The sequence below is a fragment of the Carcharhinus amblyrhynchos genome, chromosome 22, assembly GCF_965287045.1.
Source record: "Carcharhinus amblyrhynchos chromosome 22, sCarAmb.v2.hapA, whole genome shotgun sequence".
NCBI classification, from domain to species: Eukaryota; Metazoa; Chordata; class Chondrichthyes; order Carcharhiniformes; family Carcharhinidae; genus Carcharhinus; species Carcharhinus amblyrhynchos.
The window spans coordinates 12,776,208-12,796,458 of NC_137345.1; the positions used below are offsets into that span (position 1 = coordinate 12,776,208).

A 20,251-nucleotide genomic window follows, 5' to 3' on the forward strand; every position below is an offset into this window, starting at 1 on the left:
AGTAACAAGTGAAACATAGTTATTTAAATCCTAGCAAACAACAAGCCTCTCGTCTCTTCAGACTTAACTGTAGTCCTACAAAGATATAGAGGGGCTGTTGAAATAACTCGATTTATATGGACAGAATAAGAGGTCTTTTATCCCATCCGACCACTACTTTCCTTCTGCACCCATCATTAAATATAATTTAAGTTATTCATAACTGCACTTTCAAACTACATCAAACTTTTGTCATTTGATTCACCACAATATTTTTACAATTGCTCATTGACTCAATCATTCCCTCACCTTCACTTTTAATGTCCTGGTCCACCCCACCCTCAACAAATATTTTCCGAGGATCTTTCTCTAACCATCACAACCGTGAACTTGTGTCTTTTTCTACAATTTCTGTTGTCACCCCTTATGACCTCTTCGAGCTCATGTCATCAACAAGATCTAATTCCTACTCACTTGACCTATTCCCACAAAATTGCCTTCAATCCAACATCTCTCCCTGGCCTTCCAGCCAGCTAAGATTGCAAATATTTCAGTCTTTTAGTTACTATAGCTTCATCACCACAATGCCCCAACCACCCCCCACTTTGAAAGCTAGAGTTGTTACTATCTACTTCTTTGTCCTTGCAACCTAAATCGCTTCATCCCCAATTTCCTTTACATCTCCAAAGTTCTTAAACATTGTACTGCCTCCTGAATAAGTACCCATCCTTTGCACATCATCCCATCTGAATCACTCCCAAAAGATTTCCAACCTGCCATAGCATCAATGTCCTTAAATACTTGGCACAACTGAGCACCACCATGACTGTGGTGCCTTATCCTTCAGTCTTCCCTCTGGAACCTTTGAGTCAGCCTCACCATTCTCTCCAACTGTATTCTGTTGTCCAACTCAATGAGATTTGTGCTTGGTTCCACTCTTACCAACACAACTGAATGCAGAGAGTTGGCAGCAATGACTTTTCTTTCAATGTCCCTCCACCACAACAACTAGAGTCCTCCAAGTATTTATTCTTGGGCGTCAGCTCTTCCTTATTACATGTTGCCCTTGGTAAATCATCCAGACACGGGATCAGTTACCACTTATATGCTGATAACACTCACTTCTATCACTCAATCACCATTTAAAATCTGCCCATGGCCTCACTCCTCCCCATCTCTTTAACTTTCCTCATTCCTACAATCCTCTGATATGCCTGTGATCGTCTTGAGCATCTGTACTTAACTGCTCCATTATTGGTGACTAGGAAACAAGCTCTGGAAATTCACTCTCTAGCCTTATCATTTCTTTTTCCTCCTTAAAACCTACCATCAACCAAACTTTTGGCCATCTACCTTCACATCTCCTGTGGGCCCATGTCAAATTTTGTTTCATAAACAATCCAGTAATGCATCTTGGGACATTTAGTTACAATAAAGGCACTATATAAATACAAGGTGTTGTTGCCTCAGTGTTGTCAAGCAGAGTGTTCAAAATCCTGGACTTCTATCCTGCACCCTCCTAGCCTTCATAAACTTTAGTTCATCCAAAACCCAACTACCCACATTTTGTTTCCCATTTACCTAACACCCTGCCACTGCTGACCTATACTGATGCACTGAAGTACTCAAACTTGATTTAAATCTCTTCATAGCCCTGTCCCTTTCCATTATGCAACCTCTTCAAGCAACACCCCCCCCCCTCCCCTGCCAACTCCCGTCCCCTTCACTTGTTTGGTAGCCACACCTTCAACCATTTAGGCCTCATGTTCTGTAATTTGCTCCCTGACTCTTCCATATTTCAACATCTCCTTTTCAACGGCTCCTGAAAATCAACTTCTTCATCCAAACATCATCCCTCCTAGTAGCTTTCTCTTGGCCTTCACATTCACCTCAATGGAGCACCTTGGGATATTTGTTCTGCATTAAGAACACTATATCAATGCAAGTTGTTGTTGTAAGTGATTGGAATTATACAGTGGATAATTCGGCCTTAGGGAATAGAAAATATCCAATTAACTAATCCAATAAAACACAATCCGTTTTCCCTCAAACCCAAAAATCCCAGAAACATCCTCCACAATCACTCACTGGTCGGTGTTTGAGGTGTCCTTGGTAGATCAAGCTCTGTTGGATGAGTGTTTCTTGATATCATCATGGGCTCCTCAACAACGTTAATACTGTTACACTGCATGATCTCTTGGAGAAGGTTAAAAATCTCCTCAGCACGTGCACACTTGAAGGCAAAAATGCCTGCAAAGCAAGAAAGAAATCAGTTGAGCGCAAATTGTGAAAATCAAAAATCCTGAAAAAGACACCAAGGAATGGATTACTGACATTTTATTCAATGAAATCCAGGACTGCTTTGATTGCCAGATCTCAAATAGTGAGCCAATCTACAGCTTTTGTCAAATTATTCTAATTTCGTGCACCTTAAAGCTCAGCCGCTCATACCCAGTACTGAGTAACAAGAACAGTTGCATGCATCAAACACTGCCCTTAAGTGCTACAGCAATAAAGTAAGCTCTCAATTGTTTTGCTATATTTTCTCACTGCAAGATAGAAGTCTACAAGATTATGAGGGGATAATCAGAAGTTTTTCCCAGGGTGGAAGAGTCAGTTCCTAGGGGGCATAGGTTTAAGGTGCGAGGGGCAAAGTTTAAAGGAGCTGTACGAGGCAAGTCTTTTTAACACAGAGGGTGGTGGGTGCTTAGAACTCAGAGAGAGATAGTGGAAGCAGATACGATACTGACTTTTAAGGGGCGCCTTGCCAAATACGTGAATAGCACGAGAATAGAGGGGCATGACCCCTGGAAGAGTAGGGGGCTTTAGTTCAGTCAGGCAGCATCGTCGGTACAGGCTTGAAGGGCCGAAGGGCCTGTTTCTGCACTGTAATTTTCTTTGTTCTAAGATAAATCAGTGCTACAAGTTTTCCAGCAGTTACTTTTAGCAAGCAGTAGGTGGTGCAATGAAACTATTTATTTAAAATACAATGCAGCTCCCAGAATCAATTTTAGTTTAAGAGTAAAATTAATTTTAATCTTAACTAAAAAAAGAAACAGCTGTTAAATTTGGGGGGGGGGGGGTCTTTTCACTATTTAATTTGTGTTCTATAAATACTGCATTGAAGTATATTATTGAATGCTAGCTTTCTGCTAGAGAAACTTAGCTACGGTCACTCAGCACTTGACCCAACACTATCCCAGTGACTTAAGCTCTACTCCCACCTTATCAGAATACCATTTTATTCTTCTGCCCATTTCCACCAAACTTTCCCTAAAACATATTACCTTGAGTTTGCATAGCAATGTGGACAATCACCATCTGCTGGATTTTATTTCAGCCACTGAGAAAAATGTCTTTTCCTGGATTGGCTTCAAGCTTTATTCTCAGGTTTGCTTTGCCTTTCTGAAGAGATAGCTTGACAATTTGTGGGGTGGAAGAGGGTGCGAGGTTTCACCATTGACTGGCAGGAGTGATTATGTCAGCCCTACCATTCATGCTTTCTTGGTCTTTTTATTTTGTAGATTTGTTTGCCAGAGTTGACAAGACCTGCTCAACTTTTGGAAATTAACGTGTATTGATGAAGAAATGTGCCCCACGTACTAAATGGAGTAAGATGACTATGTGATGGCTCAAACATTTGCTCTTGTTATTGTCTATAAGACAAAAGAAGTTGGGTCTCTGACTCCCCTATTTAGAATTTATTTATTAGTTACAAGTAGGATCACATTAACAATGCAATGAAGTTTGCTAAAGAATGGCTTAACATATGTCTGCCTCACTTTCCACCAAGCCAGATGAAACAGCTAAGTATGATGTGGCAGTTAAGTTTAAGTGGCACGCAACCAGTAGTTAGTCTTGCAAACGGAAATGTCGAATAAGTTTCAGGATTTTTACTTACATTTTGGGATTGCACTTCACGATTCCATTCATTTTTTTCATTTAAAACCAAAAACCCATAGCCCTTTCTATAAACGTACAAGTGTGTTACTCTTCCCCGTAATCAATTTTTTAAATTATATTGGATCCTTGTGATTTTCACAGGAGGTTCTGCTGCTCCAAGGATTCCTTTTAAACAAAAGCCACTTGCCTGAATTGCACAGGATTTGTTTAGTACATTTATAGAAAAGAATGAAGAACTTCTGTAATATTATACATTCCTTTATTTGTGTAACAAGTAGGCTCACATTAACACTGGAAAGAAGTTGCAGTGAAATCCCCTAGTCGCCACACTCCGGCATTTATTTGGCTAATGAGCATGTCTTTTGGACCGTGGGAGGAAACTGGAGCACCTGGAGGAAACCTACGCAGACACAGGGAGAATATGCAGACTCCACACAAAGCAGCAACCCAAGTCAGGAATCGAACCCAGGTCCCTGGCACTGTGAGTCAGCAGTGCTAACCATAGTGCGACCGTGTTGCCCATACTAAACAGCTGAGTTGACAATTCAAAAACTAACCTTGCCCAGTCTGACACCTTCTACCGCTCTCAAATGAGAAGAGGTTGGAGTCATAACCATAGCGACGGAGACAGAGATACGGCCATCTCACCGCATCTCGTTTCCTGGTGTGCAAAATCAGCTCAGAGTTGGTCAATTCCATGATCCCAGAGCCCAGCTCATTACCATCATCATCGACGTTTGTCACCTGTGAAAGAGAGTATCATTGCGAAGATGCACTGTAAATTATGCTTTATCTAGTCTTTGTATCCATGCAGTCAGCATTCATATCTATGACTACAGTATTCAGATTTACCTCTCTGTCACTTCCCTTCGTCACGTCATGTCATACTAAGCCACTTAAATGCTTGTCTGACGTCAAACTGTGTACGAGCCAAATTTTCTGTTGCTAAACACAAGCAAAACCAAAGCCTATCAAACTTCTGCATTGTTGCTCATTAACTCAACTCCTTCCAAGATCCCCATTCAAGTTGAATCCCACACATCTGACCTTGGTGCATTGGGAATACATCAACCAGAGCAAACTTGCCTTTTTTGAATTTAAACCAAAGACTGGGAGATAACTGTTCTGTGGCAAATTCTCCACGACAATGTCTTAACCAGAGTTTGGCTGCCAACCAATCAACACTCTTTTCTCATGCATTAAGGTTCCTTGAAATTTGGTATTTTTGCATCAATCGTGATGAGTGCAAGATGAGAAGCTTCAACAGCTGGTCTTTTTTTTCAGCAATTTCTTTACTACCAAGTAACTGTTTTCCAGAACTTCATTCTCCATTGCATAAAATTTGTCTCCACAATTGGCCTGTCCTTGTTGAGCTCCACTGGTTTCCCATTTCATGGTAAACAAATTTCAAAAATATTTTGTGAGTTTACACCTCATTCTATGGCCTTGCTCCTCTCTATGTAAACAAGTCAATTCTATGTCACTTCTTGCAAATCTAATCATCCAGTTCTGGCCTACTGTACCTTCACTTTACTGTACTGTACCTACTTAACCTGGTGTTGTGAGACTTCTTACTGTGTTTACCCCAGTCCAATGTCAGCATCTCCACATCATGGCTACTGTCCTTTCTCCAGCTCTATAGTGCATGGTAAGGCCCTCAACTGTCTTATTGTCACACACTGAGTCTGTATACCTTAATACCTAAAAAAAAGTCTCCTTAAAGCATATGTTCTCACCATTCTTTCAGAAGCAGCTCTTAATTTCTCTGCTACTCATTTTAAGACAACATTCCTAATAGCAAGGCATTTCTACATTACAAACATTGACCTTGATTTTACAGTGATGAAAAGGGCAGAACTTGATCCCCAAAGAAAGCAGACCTCAAAAGATCTAGCGACCTTTATGGTGTGGATATCATCTTTCCCAATATTAATTTGATTTTGACACTATCTATAGGAGACCGCTGGCATCCAAAAGCAATCTCTTAGGGGCAGCAACAATGACATCATTAAGAAGGTTCACAGACAGCATGCCCAAAGGTAAAAAGCACCAATACTCCTTCCAGTCTTAAAGATTTTACGGAAGATGAAATAAAGATTAACACACAAGCATGGGATTAGTCCTGAAGTACCATTAACAAACTTTAAAAATCTATGAACTTTATCATAATGGAGAAAATTTATATTTGATAATACAGAACTAAACCTTTCAGGACCAGAGAGGTTTTTAAACAGTAATTGTGATGCGGTATATTGTTAAAAGACAATGAAACCTTCTTCGACAAGGCATAAATTTATCTATTAGTTCTGCTGTGAAACTTCTTGTGTGAAAGGCTGAGGTTCATGTCAAGTTACCAAGTTCCAGATGCACACCTTGGGCAGGGGCAGTCAAATCACTGACAACTTCTGGATTTCCACATTGAACGGTCTACATGCAGATGCGGCACGGTGGCACAGTGGTTAGCACTGCTGCTTCACAGCTCCAGGGACCTGGGTTCGATTCTTGGCTTGGGTCACTGTCTGTGGAGTTTGCACATTCTCTTTGTGTCTGCGTGGGTTTCCTTCATGTGCTCCGGTTTCCTCCCACAGTCCAAAGATGTGTGGATTAGGTTGATTGGCCATGCTAAAAATTGCCTCTTAGGGTCATGAGATGCGTAGATTAGAGGGATTAGTGGGTAAACATGTAGGTTTATGGGGATAGGGCCTGGGTAGGATTGTAGTCGGTGCAGATTTGATGGGCTGAATGGCCTCCTTCTGCACTGTAGGGTTTCTATGATTCTACAAGATGCTAAATGTTGCAGTCAGTTTCACAGAGTATGTGATGACAAGTACTGACAGTTTCATCATCAACACAACTGAAAAATCCAGGTCATTGTCCCAGGCATCCAAACCACAGCACCTTGTCCATGTGTAGCTGTAAACTGCAGCAATCTTGCGCTTCTGCTTCAGCTGTGCTGGCATCATAGACGAACATCTGTGTTCTGCCAACATGGGTAACAATGTGATAATGACCAAATAATCTGTTATGTAACATTGATTGAGGGATAGATATTGGCCCTGTTCTTGTTTGAAATAGTGTTATGGGATATTTTACATCCACCTGAGCAGGCAGATGGTTTAACGTCTCAACTCAAAGACAGTACCACTTACAGTGCAGCACTACTTCATTACACATGCTCGAGCACTGGAGTGGGAGTTGAACCAAGAGCCTGGTGATTCAGAGTCAAGAGTACTACCCACTGAGCCACAGCTGACACAACAGCCACAGCTACTTACAACACCCGGACAATTCAGTTCTATTTCTTACTTGCTGATTTGTCCTTATAGCACATCTTTAGGCACATCAAATTCAAAGTTCTCAATTAATGAGTAAATACCAAATCAAAACACCAAATAGGTTAATATCTGATCAATGATCTATGCAAAAGGAGAACAACATACTTTCAGATTTGTGCCTAAGTGGCCCATATGAACAAAAAGCTTGGGCTTTCCAGCATTATGTAAAAGTCACTATTCTTATCGCAAATACAGTACAAAAATATTTAAAACTGCTCTGGCTTTTACAAGATGTTATTTCCTTCAGCTGAGGAAGGTTTCAACTAATTACAGTCAAACGACTAAATTGTTTTGAGTTGAGGGAAGTGAAAATGTTACCTTGAATTTCGTTGGGTGGTTGTCTGAGATTGTGTCTTTATCCAGACAGCTCCAGCAGCTCCCCATGGCTTCAGCAGACCAGCTGATCTCTAAATAAAACAAATTAATGCAGACACAATTCAGCTCAGGAGCTCCACTCCATTGTAGAGACCATGTGTCAATACCAAAAAAAAGTTAACTGTTGAAGTACCAAATACAGATTTTGTAGTCATTCAGTTCTTGCACATTATAATGCAATTAATTTTTATAATTATGAGATATCTACTCTGCCCAGCAGAGATTTAACATTTAATACATTATAAGCATTCAATTACCTTTATACAATGGTTGTTCCTTTTTTCCTCTGGCTGATCCACACTCTGTCTTCTTCTAATGCTGCTCTGAGTTATTAAGAGGTATAGTGGACCTCAAACTCCCCAAACTAAACAGTTTGCCTTCAATATGCCTCAAAAGCCCCCACAAGATTCATTCCTCTGAGTCACTGTTGAACTATCCTCTCTTCCACTCACTCCCTCTCCTCTGTTGAACACCTCCCCCAACTGAGATTGGTTAAAGGAACAGAGATGATTTAATACCCCATACTGTTTTGCCTTACTGCTTCAATTCGCTTTTCTAAAGAGATGTACACAATCATCTTTATCATCACATAAAGTTTCATCATTTACACAATTATACATTGTAACAGGTATTTAAAACAGTTATTTTACAATTTTCAATTGCACGTTCATTTGGTGTTTTACCTCTGATGTCACATTCCTGGTTTACACTTTAACTCATCCATTTACAGGACCTCAGAGCTGTAGAACATTCAGCTCTTTCCTTCCTCCTGCAATTTGTAGAACTTCAGCAGGGGCAACAGCTAGCTGCCAATTTTTTATTATCTCACTACTTGGTGACCATTTTAAGGAATGGTAATAAAGAAAGTATTGCGCTTTGGGACATCCAGAAAGTTGCATTTTTATAGCAAGTTCCTTCGTAAGAATCATAGAATCCCTACAATGCTGAAGGGGACTATTCAGCCCATTGAGTCTGCACCAACGTACATCTTACTTAGGTCCGATCACCATAACTCCACGTAATTACCCCAGTAATCCCTCTAACCTAACATATTTGGACACTAAGGGACAATTGTGCATGGCCAATCCACCTAATCTGCACATCTTTGTACCGAGGAGGAAACCGGAGCACCTAGGGGAAATTCACAGTTACGGGGAGAAGGTGCAAACTCCACCGAGTCACCCAAGGCCAGAATCGAACCCAAGTCCCAACCGAGCATTGTGAGGCAACGGTGCTAACCACTGGTACTTGGCAATTTAATTTATAAAAGTCTTAGTTTTAAAATAATGAACATGCCTGCCTTGTTTCAAAAACGGATCTTAAAGTTTGGGTGTTTTGAATTCTTGAAAGATATTTTTGAAAGATACATTTTATTCTCTAATCCAGTTTCCATATTGAAGTGTTTATTCCTATTATTATGAGAAATGCACCATATCTGATCTTTCTAGCTAGCTCTGTGGTAAAATTAATTTATCTATTAATCTCATAACGATCACTCAACAGCCAGGCGTCTTCAAAAACAAAAATTAACTATAAAACTGGGCTTATAAGAACATAAGAAATAGGAGCAGGAGTAGGCCATCTAGCCCCTCGAGCCTGCCCCACCATTCAATAAGATCATGGCTGATCTGTCGTGTCTCAGTTCCACATTCCCGCCCTCTCCCCATAACCCTTAATCCCCTTGCCTATCAAAAACCTATCAACCCGCGTCTTAAAAATATTTAGCGAGGCAGCCTCCACCACTTCAACGGGCAGAGAATTCCAGAGATTCACCACCCTTTGAGTGAAGAAGTACCTCCACAACTCCGTTCTAAACCGCCCCCCCTTTATCTTGAGGCTGTGCCCCCTAGTCCTACTGTCCTTTGAGCGGGAAGAGCCTCTCCACCTCTATCCTATCCATCCCATTCATCATCTTATATGTCTCAATGAGATCTCCTCTCATTCTTCTAAACTCTAACGAGTACAAGCCTAGTTTATTCAGCCTCTCCTCATAGTTCAACCCCCTCAACTCCAGTATCAGCCTAGTAAACCTCCTCTACACTCCCTCCAAAGCCAAAATATCCTTGCGTAAGTGCGGCGACCAAAACTGCACACAGTACTCCAGCTGCGGCCTCACCAGTGCCCTGTACAGCTGCAGCAAGACCTCCCTACTTTTATATTCAATCCCCCTCGCTATGAAGGCCAGCATCCCATTTGCATTCCTGACCACCTGCTGCACCTGCAGGCTGGGTTTTTGTGACTCATGCACAAGGACCCCGAGGTCACTCTGCACCGTCGCATGCTGCAGTTTTTCCACCATGTAATAGTCCTTCCTACCAAAGTGGACAACCTCACATTTGCCAACATTAAATTCCGTTTGCCAGTTCCTGGCCCATTCGCCCAGCCTATCTAGATCCTTCTGCAGACTCTCCACACCCTCCGCACAATTTGCCGTTCCACCAATCTTGGTGTCATCAGCAAATTTCGACACCATACACTTGGTTCCCTCCTCCAGATCATCTATATAAATGGTAAATAGCTGAAGCCCCAGCACCGACCCCTGGGGCACTCCACTAGTCACCAACCGCCAATCCGAATAGCACCCATTGACCCCCACTCTCTGCCTCCTATTTGACAGCCAATCCTCTATCCACGCTAACACCCTACCCCCAACTCCATGCCCCCTGACCTTCTGTAATAACCTATTGTGAGGCACCTTATCAAACGCCTTCTGAAAATCAAGAAACACCACATCCACCGGCTCTCCTCTATCCACCGCCCTAGACACATCCTCATAGAGCTCCAATAAATTCGTCAGACACAACTTCCCCTTAACGAAACCGTGCTGCGTCTGCTCTATCAAACAATTCTCCTCAAGATGCCTCGCTATTTTCTCCTTGATCACAGATTCTAACATTTTACCTACAACAGACGTTAAACTAACCGGCCTATAATTCCCTGCTTTTTGCCTGCCACCCTTCATAAACAACGGCATAACATTAGCCATTTTCCAATCTTCTGGCACCTCCCCGGAATCCAGCGACGTCTGGAAAATAATCACCAAAGCATCAACTATCACCTCCGCCATTTCTTTCAGAACCCTTGGATGCATTCCATCCGGTCCTGGGGACTTGTCCACAATCAGTCCCTCCAGTCTGTCGAGCACTGCCTCTCTAGTAACAATAATGTCATTCAGGCCCTCCACTCCTACCATCTTTCCATCGCTAACACCCGGCAAATTATTCACGTCCTTCTCCGTGAAGACCGAAACAAAAAAGTTATTCAAGGTCTCAGCCATTTCCCCATCCCCTACCACTAAGTCCCCCCCTCTCATCCTCTAAGGGTCCAACATTCACCCTAGCCAGCCTCTTCCTTTTTATATATTTATAAAAACTCTTGCTATCCTTTTTTTATATTAAGTGCTAGCCCAGCTTATCAAGTGGAACGTCAAAGCTTGTTAGCATACAATGCTTTCATGTTTCATAGTGTAACTACTCTAAACACCCTAAATCTCTCTCAAACATGCACCCCAAAAAAGAGGGAATTCTACCAAACGATTAAGTGTCAATGGTTGAAGGGAGAGAATAGATGGGGTCTATGGCATCCAGATTAGTCAGTTGATTTCTCAGCACTGATCTGCAGAACAATCATTTGCCTCTTGCACTACTTTTCAGTTGGACTCGAGACTTGCAGGCAATCAATTTCAGAACAACTCCCGGTTATTCCCTGCTTTGGAACTGTGTCAGGAGCTTCAGGACCTGGTGTGTTCTTAACCCCAGTAGCTGATAAAGCAAAACCAGTCGGCCAGCTGTCATGTACAGTTTTCCAGGCATTTTATTTTCATGCAAAGCCATAAACTACTTTTGTAAATAGTCCACCAGCTTCTTCAAAACTGTTTCATTACCTCTTCTTGTGAAATGATGTCTTTTCCAGGTACAGCACACCCAAAGTCCTTACATTGGTCCTTTAAAGGACATTGTCTTTTGAAAAGCACAAATTCTTCCAGCATGTTCCTTGCCCTTGAAAATGAACCATTTTCTGTAGTTACAGTGTTCACGACGCACTGTAACGTAGTAATTTGTCAACGGTCATAGCTATTCCATTTCCAAAATGTACACCATATTTATAAAATAAAACTTCTTGGGGGCTTACATCTAAAAGGAATGAAGAGGTTCTGTTCACGACTTGAGTATATTGTCCAGATTACAATTCGGTGCAGTACTGAGGGAAGACTCCATTGTCACTGATGCCATCATTCAGATGTTTAGATTAAATGTTCAGTCAAGGTCCTGTCTCCATGTTAAGGAGGACATTAAAGGTCACAAGGCACTATGTGAAAAAAATCATCCAGCTTCCCCATTATCCTGGCCAAAGTGCATTCAAGCAACATCACCAAAAAGTAAAACAGATTCGTGGTACGTGGGATCTCTTGTGCACAAACTGACTGCTGCAATAACAGTAGCAACAGTTCAAAATGTAATTAGTCCAAAGTACTTCGAGTTCTTTTATTAAATAAAGGGCACTTTATAAACTCTAGTTCCTTTTCGGAACAAAAATGCAACAATGAGGGACTAGGTCACCACATACCCACTTACCTCAGCTGAAACTGGCAACAGGTGATAAACAATATGGGTATGTGGATTATACTTACCTAGTCTTGGCCATTAGTGGGAAAGCTGCCTAGTCTCAGTTCCAGGTGCCTCTGCTTGGAGTCATGGTAAACAAACTCAAGCCATGGTCGAGCACTTGCCTCTTCAACCTAAAGGAAAGTATTACAGTGACTTAATCATCTGGTCAGATATAATTCTCACCAAGGATATTTAATGTGGAGATATTAATCTCAAAATAAACAACTTTCTGCACCAGTTCCAAAATTTTTAAAGTGCAGCAGGCACAGACCTTCACACATTTAAACATATTATAAATAGCAGTAACTTTTTCAACTGTCCATTCTACCGTGAACATTTTTTTGTAAAAATCAGTGAATAACAGATCTTGAACTGCAGAGAACATCACAGCCAAGCCCAATTATATCCTCACCCAATTTCTATGTGTATACCTTCCAGTCACAGTCACTCAACATTAAAGAATAATAACCGTTGCTGATATTTTTCTATCATTGAAAAACAGTGTGATTGTAGTGCCCTTGTCTGAAGTTGCCCTGATCCGTATAACTGGTTATCACACTGAAGTTTTACTGATGCTACAAGCCACAAGTAGGGTGGGATGGGAGGGACTCAATGCATTGTAATACCTTGGTACATTCTATTTTGTAAATTCTTCAGCATCTGTCCAGACAATACATTCACAATATATACAGTGTATATTGAAAAGCAAATCCATCAGAAACCCATTTTAAGAAAACAGTGCACAAAATTGGAATTTTTGTTGAGGAGAAAAAACAAACGGAATAGTAATGAGTGAAAATCCCTAGAGTCTGGGACGTATAAAATGGAGATCACTGGAGTCTACTTAAAAAATACACTGTCCAATTCTGTCAAGAGCATGCAGTACAGTATTGTGAACACTCAAGGGTTGCCACAGCACCCTGCAGATTATAGACAATGCTGAATACTTCTAGGTCTACTGTGATAGCACTTTTAAAAACTAACTCAACAATGCAACATATAGAATCCTGGAGCGAGTGAATAACTGCATTATAATCTCAGTGCTTTGAGGTTTAGAAACCTATCAAGCATTTCTTCCTAAGTGCATATCAAATGCCAAATGAAAATTCATCCACAGATATTGATTATTCAACAGCATGCAGTGTTAAAAGTACCAATGACATTAACACCTTTAGATGTAGAACTAACACACTCTGGTAGCAATGCTCTTGTGATTTTTCAATAAACCACCTTTTGCCACAAATGATTTTACAGTTTTTATTGGATGCAGAAGAAATAAGGGTATATTTTTTAAAAAAGGCGAGTGACAAAAAACGAAAAGAAGGAGTTGAGTACAAAGAATAAATGTTCAAAAACTATCACTGTTCTGTTGGATCCTCTATAGAGATTTAACAGAGCAGATTAAAGCCCTTCCAGTTTCTTTCAACTTGCTATTGCTTTTAATATGCAACATTTTCATTGCAAAGATTAATTAGCATAATTCCAGCCAAGTAAATACTAAGGCATAAATCATTCACATGCAGTAAATTATAAAGCAGGTTAGTACCACTGTCCGAACCACAGTACTCTTAGACGTTTGGTCACCAGAATGATGAGCGGAGGTACCTCAAGCAGAAATGCGAGTTTACAGAGAGAAATCAAAACAGCACTGCTCAAACTGATCACCACAGAACAGTTAAAGAAACAGCTGGCAGCTTGGCTTCTTGGTCAAGCAAGGGAGTGGCACAGAGCTAATACACAAAATACATGAAAAAAGCAGAAAATAATAAGTACAATCAGCATTGTGGTGCAGTGAGTCGTGGGATGTGGGACTTGCATCACTTTGGAAGAGGAGACCGGAAGAAAAATCAGAGACCATGATGTCATCAAACCACTCTCTACAATGCCCTTGAGAGTGGTCCACTTTGGCAATGTCAGGGCCCCAGCAGATCAGCTACCAACCCCCTCAACCACAGACAGTATGCGGCCCAAGAAACAAAAGCAAACAAAGAAAAAATTCTGGAGGGGGGAAAAAAGAAGTGTCAGCTGATGAATGGCTGAAGTATTTAACTCAAATTCAGTAAAATCAATGCTCTACCATAGAGGGTGCAACCAATACAATCAGTGTCACAGAAAACATGAAATGCCACAAAAATATAATTTTCACATAAGCAGCTATGAAGACTATAAATTTAATCCAGAAAAGGGGGAGGAAGAAGAGAACATGGGCCTCCTGATGAGGTTAGTATTTCCCAGCATGTTGCTGGGATGCACGTGAAATAACGAGCCGAGTACAAGGGTACGAATATAAGTGGAACCACTAACACAAATGAAGAGGGTTGCATCTTATTGTTGACGAGAACAATGTTGTTTTTTTCCAATTCCCACAATACTTTCAACAAAAGTTCAAAGTTACTCAAGTAGTATGGGCTCATTACCCCGTCCAATGCATTTAAACTCAGTGCTGGACTTTTGGGAATATGCATTCCCATATAAAGAGGACAATTTATATTATTGCTTCTTCTTATTGCAAGTACTTAATGAGGGGAAGTCTGTTGAAAGCTAATCAGGTGATATACGCCAGTGCTAATCGGCCCATTTATATAAATATTCACGATGGCTTCAATTTCAAAAGGAATGATGAATCGGAGCTGTCTGTTGGTTCTGATGTCAAATCAGAAGTGGCTTTTAAAATTTTAAAACAATTGGATTAAAATCTTGGAATTTTCTCTGGAATTGCATTCCTAACAGCATCGTGGATATACCTACACCAGGTGAACTGTGATGGTTCAAGAACACAGTAAAAAGTCTGACAACACCAGGTTTTAGTCCAACCTATTTATTTGATAATATACTCGCAAGCTTTCGGGGTTAGCCCCTTCGTCCGAAGAGGCTAACCCCGAAAGCTTGCGAGTATATTATCAAATAAATAGGTTGGACTAAAACCTGGTGTTGTCAGACTTTTTACTGTGTTTACGCCAGTCCAACGCCGGCATACCCACATCATGGTTCAAGAAAGCAGCTCACCTTCATCTTCTTAAGGGCAATTAGAGTGAGCAATAAATTCTGGCTTTGCTGGTGACATACTCATCCTACAAGTGGATTTTAAAAAAATATTTAGGTTCAGAATCACAGACAGACACAATGCTGGTTTCCAATAGCTCCATTTTAGCAATGAAATTGAAACTTGGAAAAGCAAAGGGTCACTGACAACATAACCTTTTAAGTTCTATGCCTGAGCATCCCAAAATATCTCTCTCAACCCACACACAAATCAACCGTTTTAAGTTACTTCGGCCACACACCACTTAAAGGGTTCACACACTTGAACAACTCTGCATGCTACAGAAAAAGAGGCCACATTGGTCCTGATCAAAACAGTTCTCACATGGGCCCACACCCTGAAAGAGAAAGCAATCTGTTCCATTACCAGGTGCTGCCTGATTAAAAATGTTGCTGTTTCGTTTTTCTTCCAGACTTTCAGCGTTTGCTTTTTCTTTTGCTCGATGGTTAATCAGCTCATGTTGAAATCTGATTAAATATTTTCCCATACTTCAGTAAATCTATCTACTTGAGCCAGACATTTGCCAGTTCCGAAGCATGCCTCTTTTGAGCATCACGTGCCAAGTTCCTTACCCTTATCCATAATTCTTCTGTGCCAAAACAGCATAAAACATCTTCAATTTATTTCTGGGATCTCAATTTTATTTTAACAGTGGGCTGTAACTAGGATTTCAGTTCGGTGTAATGATGAAGGGTGTGTACCATTCTGGTACCCGTGATTGTTACTCTTCAAAATGGGCTGTGCCTCGATAGATGATTTTCAGTTATTTTCAGAAAACCAGGGTGAAATACTGGTGGTTATAGGACTGTCACTGGTGCCAGTAATTCAAGGTGATGAATTAAAGCTGTGCTTACACTGCACTATTGGCCCAAGACCAACTGCTGCATTCAGTGGCTTGCAGCTGGCAACACCTAATTTATAATTCTTGACTGCGAAAAAGAGAGTCCTGAGCATGCAAGTACACGTGTGTAGCATTCTGCTCCCAGACAGTAAACATTGAAAGTTTTGAGTGTGTGTGCGCAAGAGGGCCCACATTATGCAATGAGCTCACTGAGTTTTACTTCATGCTGCCCAAGTGATGGGACAGTAGGTCACTGAGACCATCAGAATATTACCCTTGGCTATACAGTCACTTTTGCTTCACTGCAAAGAGGCCATATCTTGGGGATGCAAAACAACATTAGATCAAAATGATAAAGCATTAGACCATTAAATAATATCAATGCCCATGGTTTTCCAGCAAACCTGGTAACACTGTACTGTAAGAACTACCAGCTGAATACGTTATAGCCAACCATGATATATACCTTAACAATTACACTCATCATGAGTGAACATGAGTGTGGAAAGATAGACCTTCAATGATTAACTCATCCTGTAATAGTCTAGGTGGTAGGAGCACTCAATGTTCCAAACACACTTTTCACACTTGTTCAGGAGTGTTTGAGTTTGTTTGCTACCCAAAGGACTGCAACATCTGCTCAAAACCATGTTTGTGACAGTATGTAATTTTGTTAAGAACTCATGCTGAAACCATAGAGAGCTCTCAAAGTAAAAGTCATGCTCGGACCTTACAGAACATTTATTCAGAGTGCAGAGGCACAAGGAGGCATTCGATCCTTGGAGTGTGTGCTTAGAAAAAAGACAAAACTATTTCCTGAGCTCAAGGAACAGAGAAATACTGGATAAATTAAGCTTTTCAACCTTGAAAAGAAGTGACCTTGTGCTGTAAAACATATAATCACACAAAAAAATTCAAAAGCACTAAATTGTGTATATTCTATATAATTAATTGCAAATTTAAAATCTAAAAGTCCATTCTTGCAAAAACAATCATCTATAAATGGATTGAGCATCTGTGAGTATGATGGCCGAATTTTTTACAGATCACTTTCATGGTTTAATTGAGGCAAATTGGGTTTGTTTATTCAAAATAAAGAAACTGGGCTTGCACTTCTATTGTTAAGGACTTTTAAAGTTATTTTTATAAATTTTTGATCCATGAACCAGGTTTGTGCTCAGGCTTATCAGTTATAATTTTTAAGCAAAAAGGACAAAATTAGTCCTAATAAACCAAGTACATTTGTAAGAAAGCAAAATTTTTTTTAAAAAGCAGTTTTTAGTTTCAAGATCGCTAAACCTCAAGGTAACAAGTGAGATACTAATCAGTTAAAAATAAGAACAACCTGGAATTACCTGTATTTGCAAATTTCAGATACCACTTTTGAGGCTCAGCCCCAATTCATTTGTCCCATGAAGTATGTGCGTGCAGCAGTGGATTCAGTTATTACCTAATTTCATTTGTGCAACGTGATCCTAATGAGATAGAAGTCTTGTGCCGCATTGATAACATTCCAACCTTTTGGCCAGATGCTCTGGGTTGAAGTCCCATTAATGATCATGGAAGGAGCATTCATAACAGAAATGGTGATGTAATGGCAATACCATTGGACTAGCGATCCAGAAGCCCAAACTAATGGTCAGGGAAGATGGGTTCAAATGCCAGCATGGCAAGTGGTGAAATTTAAATTAACGAATAAATCTGGAATTGAAAGATAGTCTCAGTAATGGAGACTGCCATCGGTTAGCATAAAAATCCACCTGGTTTACTAATGCCCTTTAGGGAAGGAAATCTGGCATCCTTATTTAGTCTGGCCTACATGCAACGCCAGATCCACAACAATGTGACTGACTCTTAATTGACCTCTGAAATGGCGTAACAAGCCACTTAGTTTAAAGGCAATTAGGGACTGTCAACAAATGCTGGCCTTGCCAGAGTAGCCCACATCTCTGGAAGAATAAAGGAAAAGAAAGAGTGGATTTCCAATACACCTGATGGCAGATGGCAAGCATGGGACAATTTCCTGGGCAGCTGTACTGCAGTACAATTGGAGCAATGTAATGGAAGTCACAGTGGCCAATGCCTTTTTAGGGAATGAAATCTGAAAGGAAGAGGATCCCAATGATGAGCATTATTCCTCCCAATGATGGGCATTATTCATGCCTGGACCTTGGTCATAAGTAAAATAATTATGCCGAATCTATAGATGAATTCAGTGCAGGTTTGCTCATTGTCCGATTGTTGTTACGTGATTTTGTATCCACTAAACTGTGTACCTATTATTCGAAACTCATCATGTAAAAGAAATCAAGAAACCCATGTCTCCTCACAGTAAAAGACACAAAACAATCTTGAAGTAATGGCAAACAAGGACTCAAAGAATGAGGAACTTCAAAAAAGAAGTACAAGAAATAACAGTACTAGACAAACTAAGTGGCAACCAATCCCTGCATTACAGGGTTTTTAAAAGATCTAGCAGCAGAGAAAGCATTGGTTTTGATCATCTAGAGCTCCTTACATTCTAGGATAAAAATCATAAAATCTCTACAATGCAGGAGGCCGCCATTTAGCCATATTGAACCTGCACCGATAACAATTCCACCCAGACCCTATCCTGTGACTCTACTTATTTACCCTGTTAACCCCCTGATACTAAGTGTCAATTTATCTTGACCAATTAACCGAACTCACATATCTTGTGGGGGAGGAAACCGGAGCCCCTGGAGGAAACCCACACAAGTTTGGGGAGAACCCATCGAATCACCCGAGGCCGAAATTAAACCTGGATCCTGGGGTTATGAGGCAGCAATGCTAACCACTGTCACCCATGGATCAGAAGGTAGCAAATATAACCCCACTACTTAAGGAGAGAGAGAGAAAACAGCAAAACAGGGTGCTATAGGCCAGTTAGCCTCTCATTAGCAGGCAAATATTGTTAGAGCTATGACAATGTCACTTAGAAAAGTAATATGATTAAGCAAAATCAACACTAATTTATGAAAGTAAAGTTATGCTTGATAAATACGTGGGCAACTTTGAAAGTAGTAGGATGAATTAGGGAGAACCGCTGGATAAATTGCAGAGGAAGTTCACTGGGCTGGTTCCTTGGAAGGAGGGAATTGATCTGAGGAGAGACTGAGTGGACTGTGCCTATATTCTCTAGAATTTGGAAGAACGCAAAGTTACTGATGAAACATTTGGTCAGGGTCTCAGAATAAGGAGTCAACTGGTTAAAACCGAGATAAGGGGAAACAACTTCTCTCAAGACTTGTGAATCTTTGGAATTCTCTACCCAGAGGGCCATGGATACTCAATGGCCAAGTACATTCGAGACATAGGTCAACAGATTTGAGCACTAAAGGCATTAAGGGACATGGGGATGGGGGAAGAAGTGGAGTTGAGGTAGATGATCTGATGCAATCTTGTTGAATGCCTGTGTGGGCACAAAGGGAAAATGGCCTCCATCTGCTCCTAAATCTTGTTATGTTCAAAGCATATTTTTGGAACTAAAATAAGTTTAATGTGTAAGCAATGGCAATTTTGGAAGAAAGAGGCAAATAAACAATTTTGTTTCAGAACTGAGAGTACAGCACAGTTATATTGTGCTTTCATATTGAAAGGGGTATAAAGCAAATCACTAAAAATGACACTAAAACAAGAAATGTAAATGCTCTTTTCAGTGGAGTAGAGACAGTTAATACATCTGATCAATGCTCAAATTTAAGAGTGGTTTTACAGTTAGGGGAAAAATATTTCCACTGGTCAGTGACTGCTACAGAAAGAAATTTCAGACCCATGTTTCTGTTAAAATTCATCCTGCCTCCTAAAAATGTCAAGTTATTCTGAAACCTCCTGTGCTACCATTCCAATCTGGTGGTCACATAACTATATTCTAGCCCATTACTTTACCGTATGGTGGTAATTTTCACTTAGTGCTTAGCAGTCACTTCCCACCTCCAACAAATCCCCAAATGGGTGATGGCACTGCCAAGTGCAGTTCTCACCCAATCTCGCCAATTAGATCGCTAATTAGGTAATCTCAAAAGCATTACTTGAGACAGTACAATTAGCTTCCGTTCCCAAGTTAGGCAATGGCTGGGACAAATCATCCAGAGTTTGTATTTCCAACTGATAGCCAATGAGCTCTGCTAGGAAGTATGCACTCTCA

The 20,251-nt window shown here is 40.6% G+C and overlaps 1 protein-coding gene across 5 annotated transcripts in view; it reads right to left on the minus strand.

The window, feature by feature from the left end:
• LOC145356910 (fibroblast growth factor receptor substrate 2-like) overlaps window positions 1-20,251 on the minus strand; it is a 73,993-nt gene that overhangs the window by 12,914 nt on the left and 40,828 nt on the right. For all 5 annotated transcript variants that reach the window (XM_080209901.1, XM_080209902.1, XM_080209904.1 and 2 more), the window contains 4 exons: window positions 12,223-12,330; window positions 7,536-7,624; window positions 4,440-4,626; window positions 2,068-2,229 (listed from right to left, as the gene is read on the minus strand). In XM_080209901.1, the coding sequence (XP_080066027.1) occupies window positions 2,068-2,229; window positions 4,440-4,626; window positions 7,536-7,601 (415 nt within the window). In that variant the 5' untranslated portion in view covers window positions 7,602-7,624; window positions 12,223-12,330. The remainder of the gene's footprint in view (window positions 1-2,067; window positions 2,230-4,439; window positions 4,627-7,535; window positions 7,625-12,222; window positions 12,331-20,251) is intronic.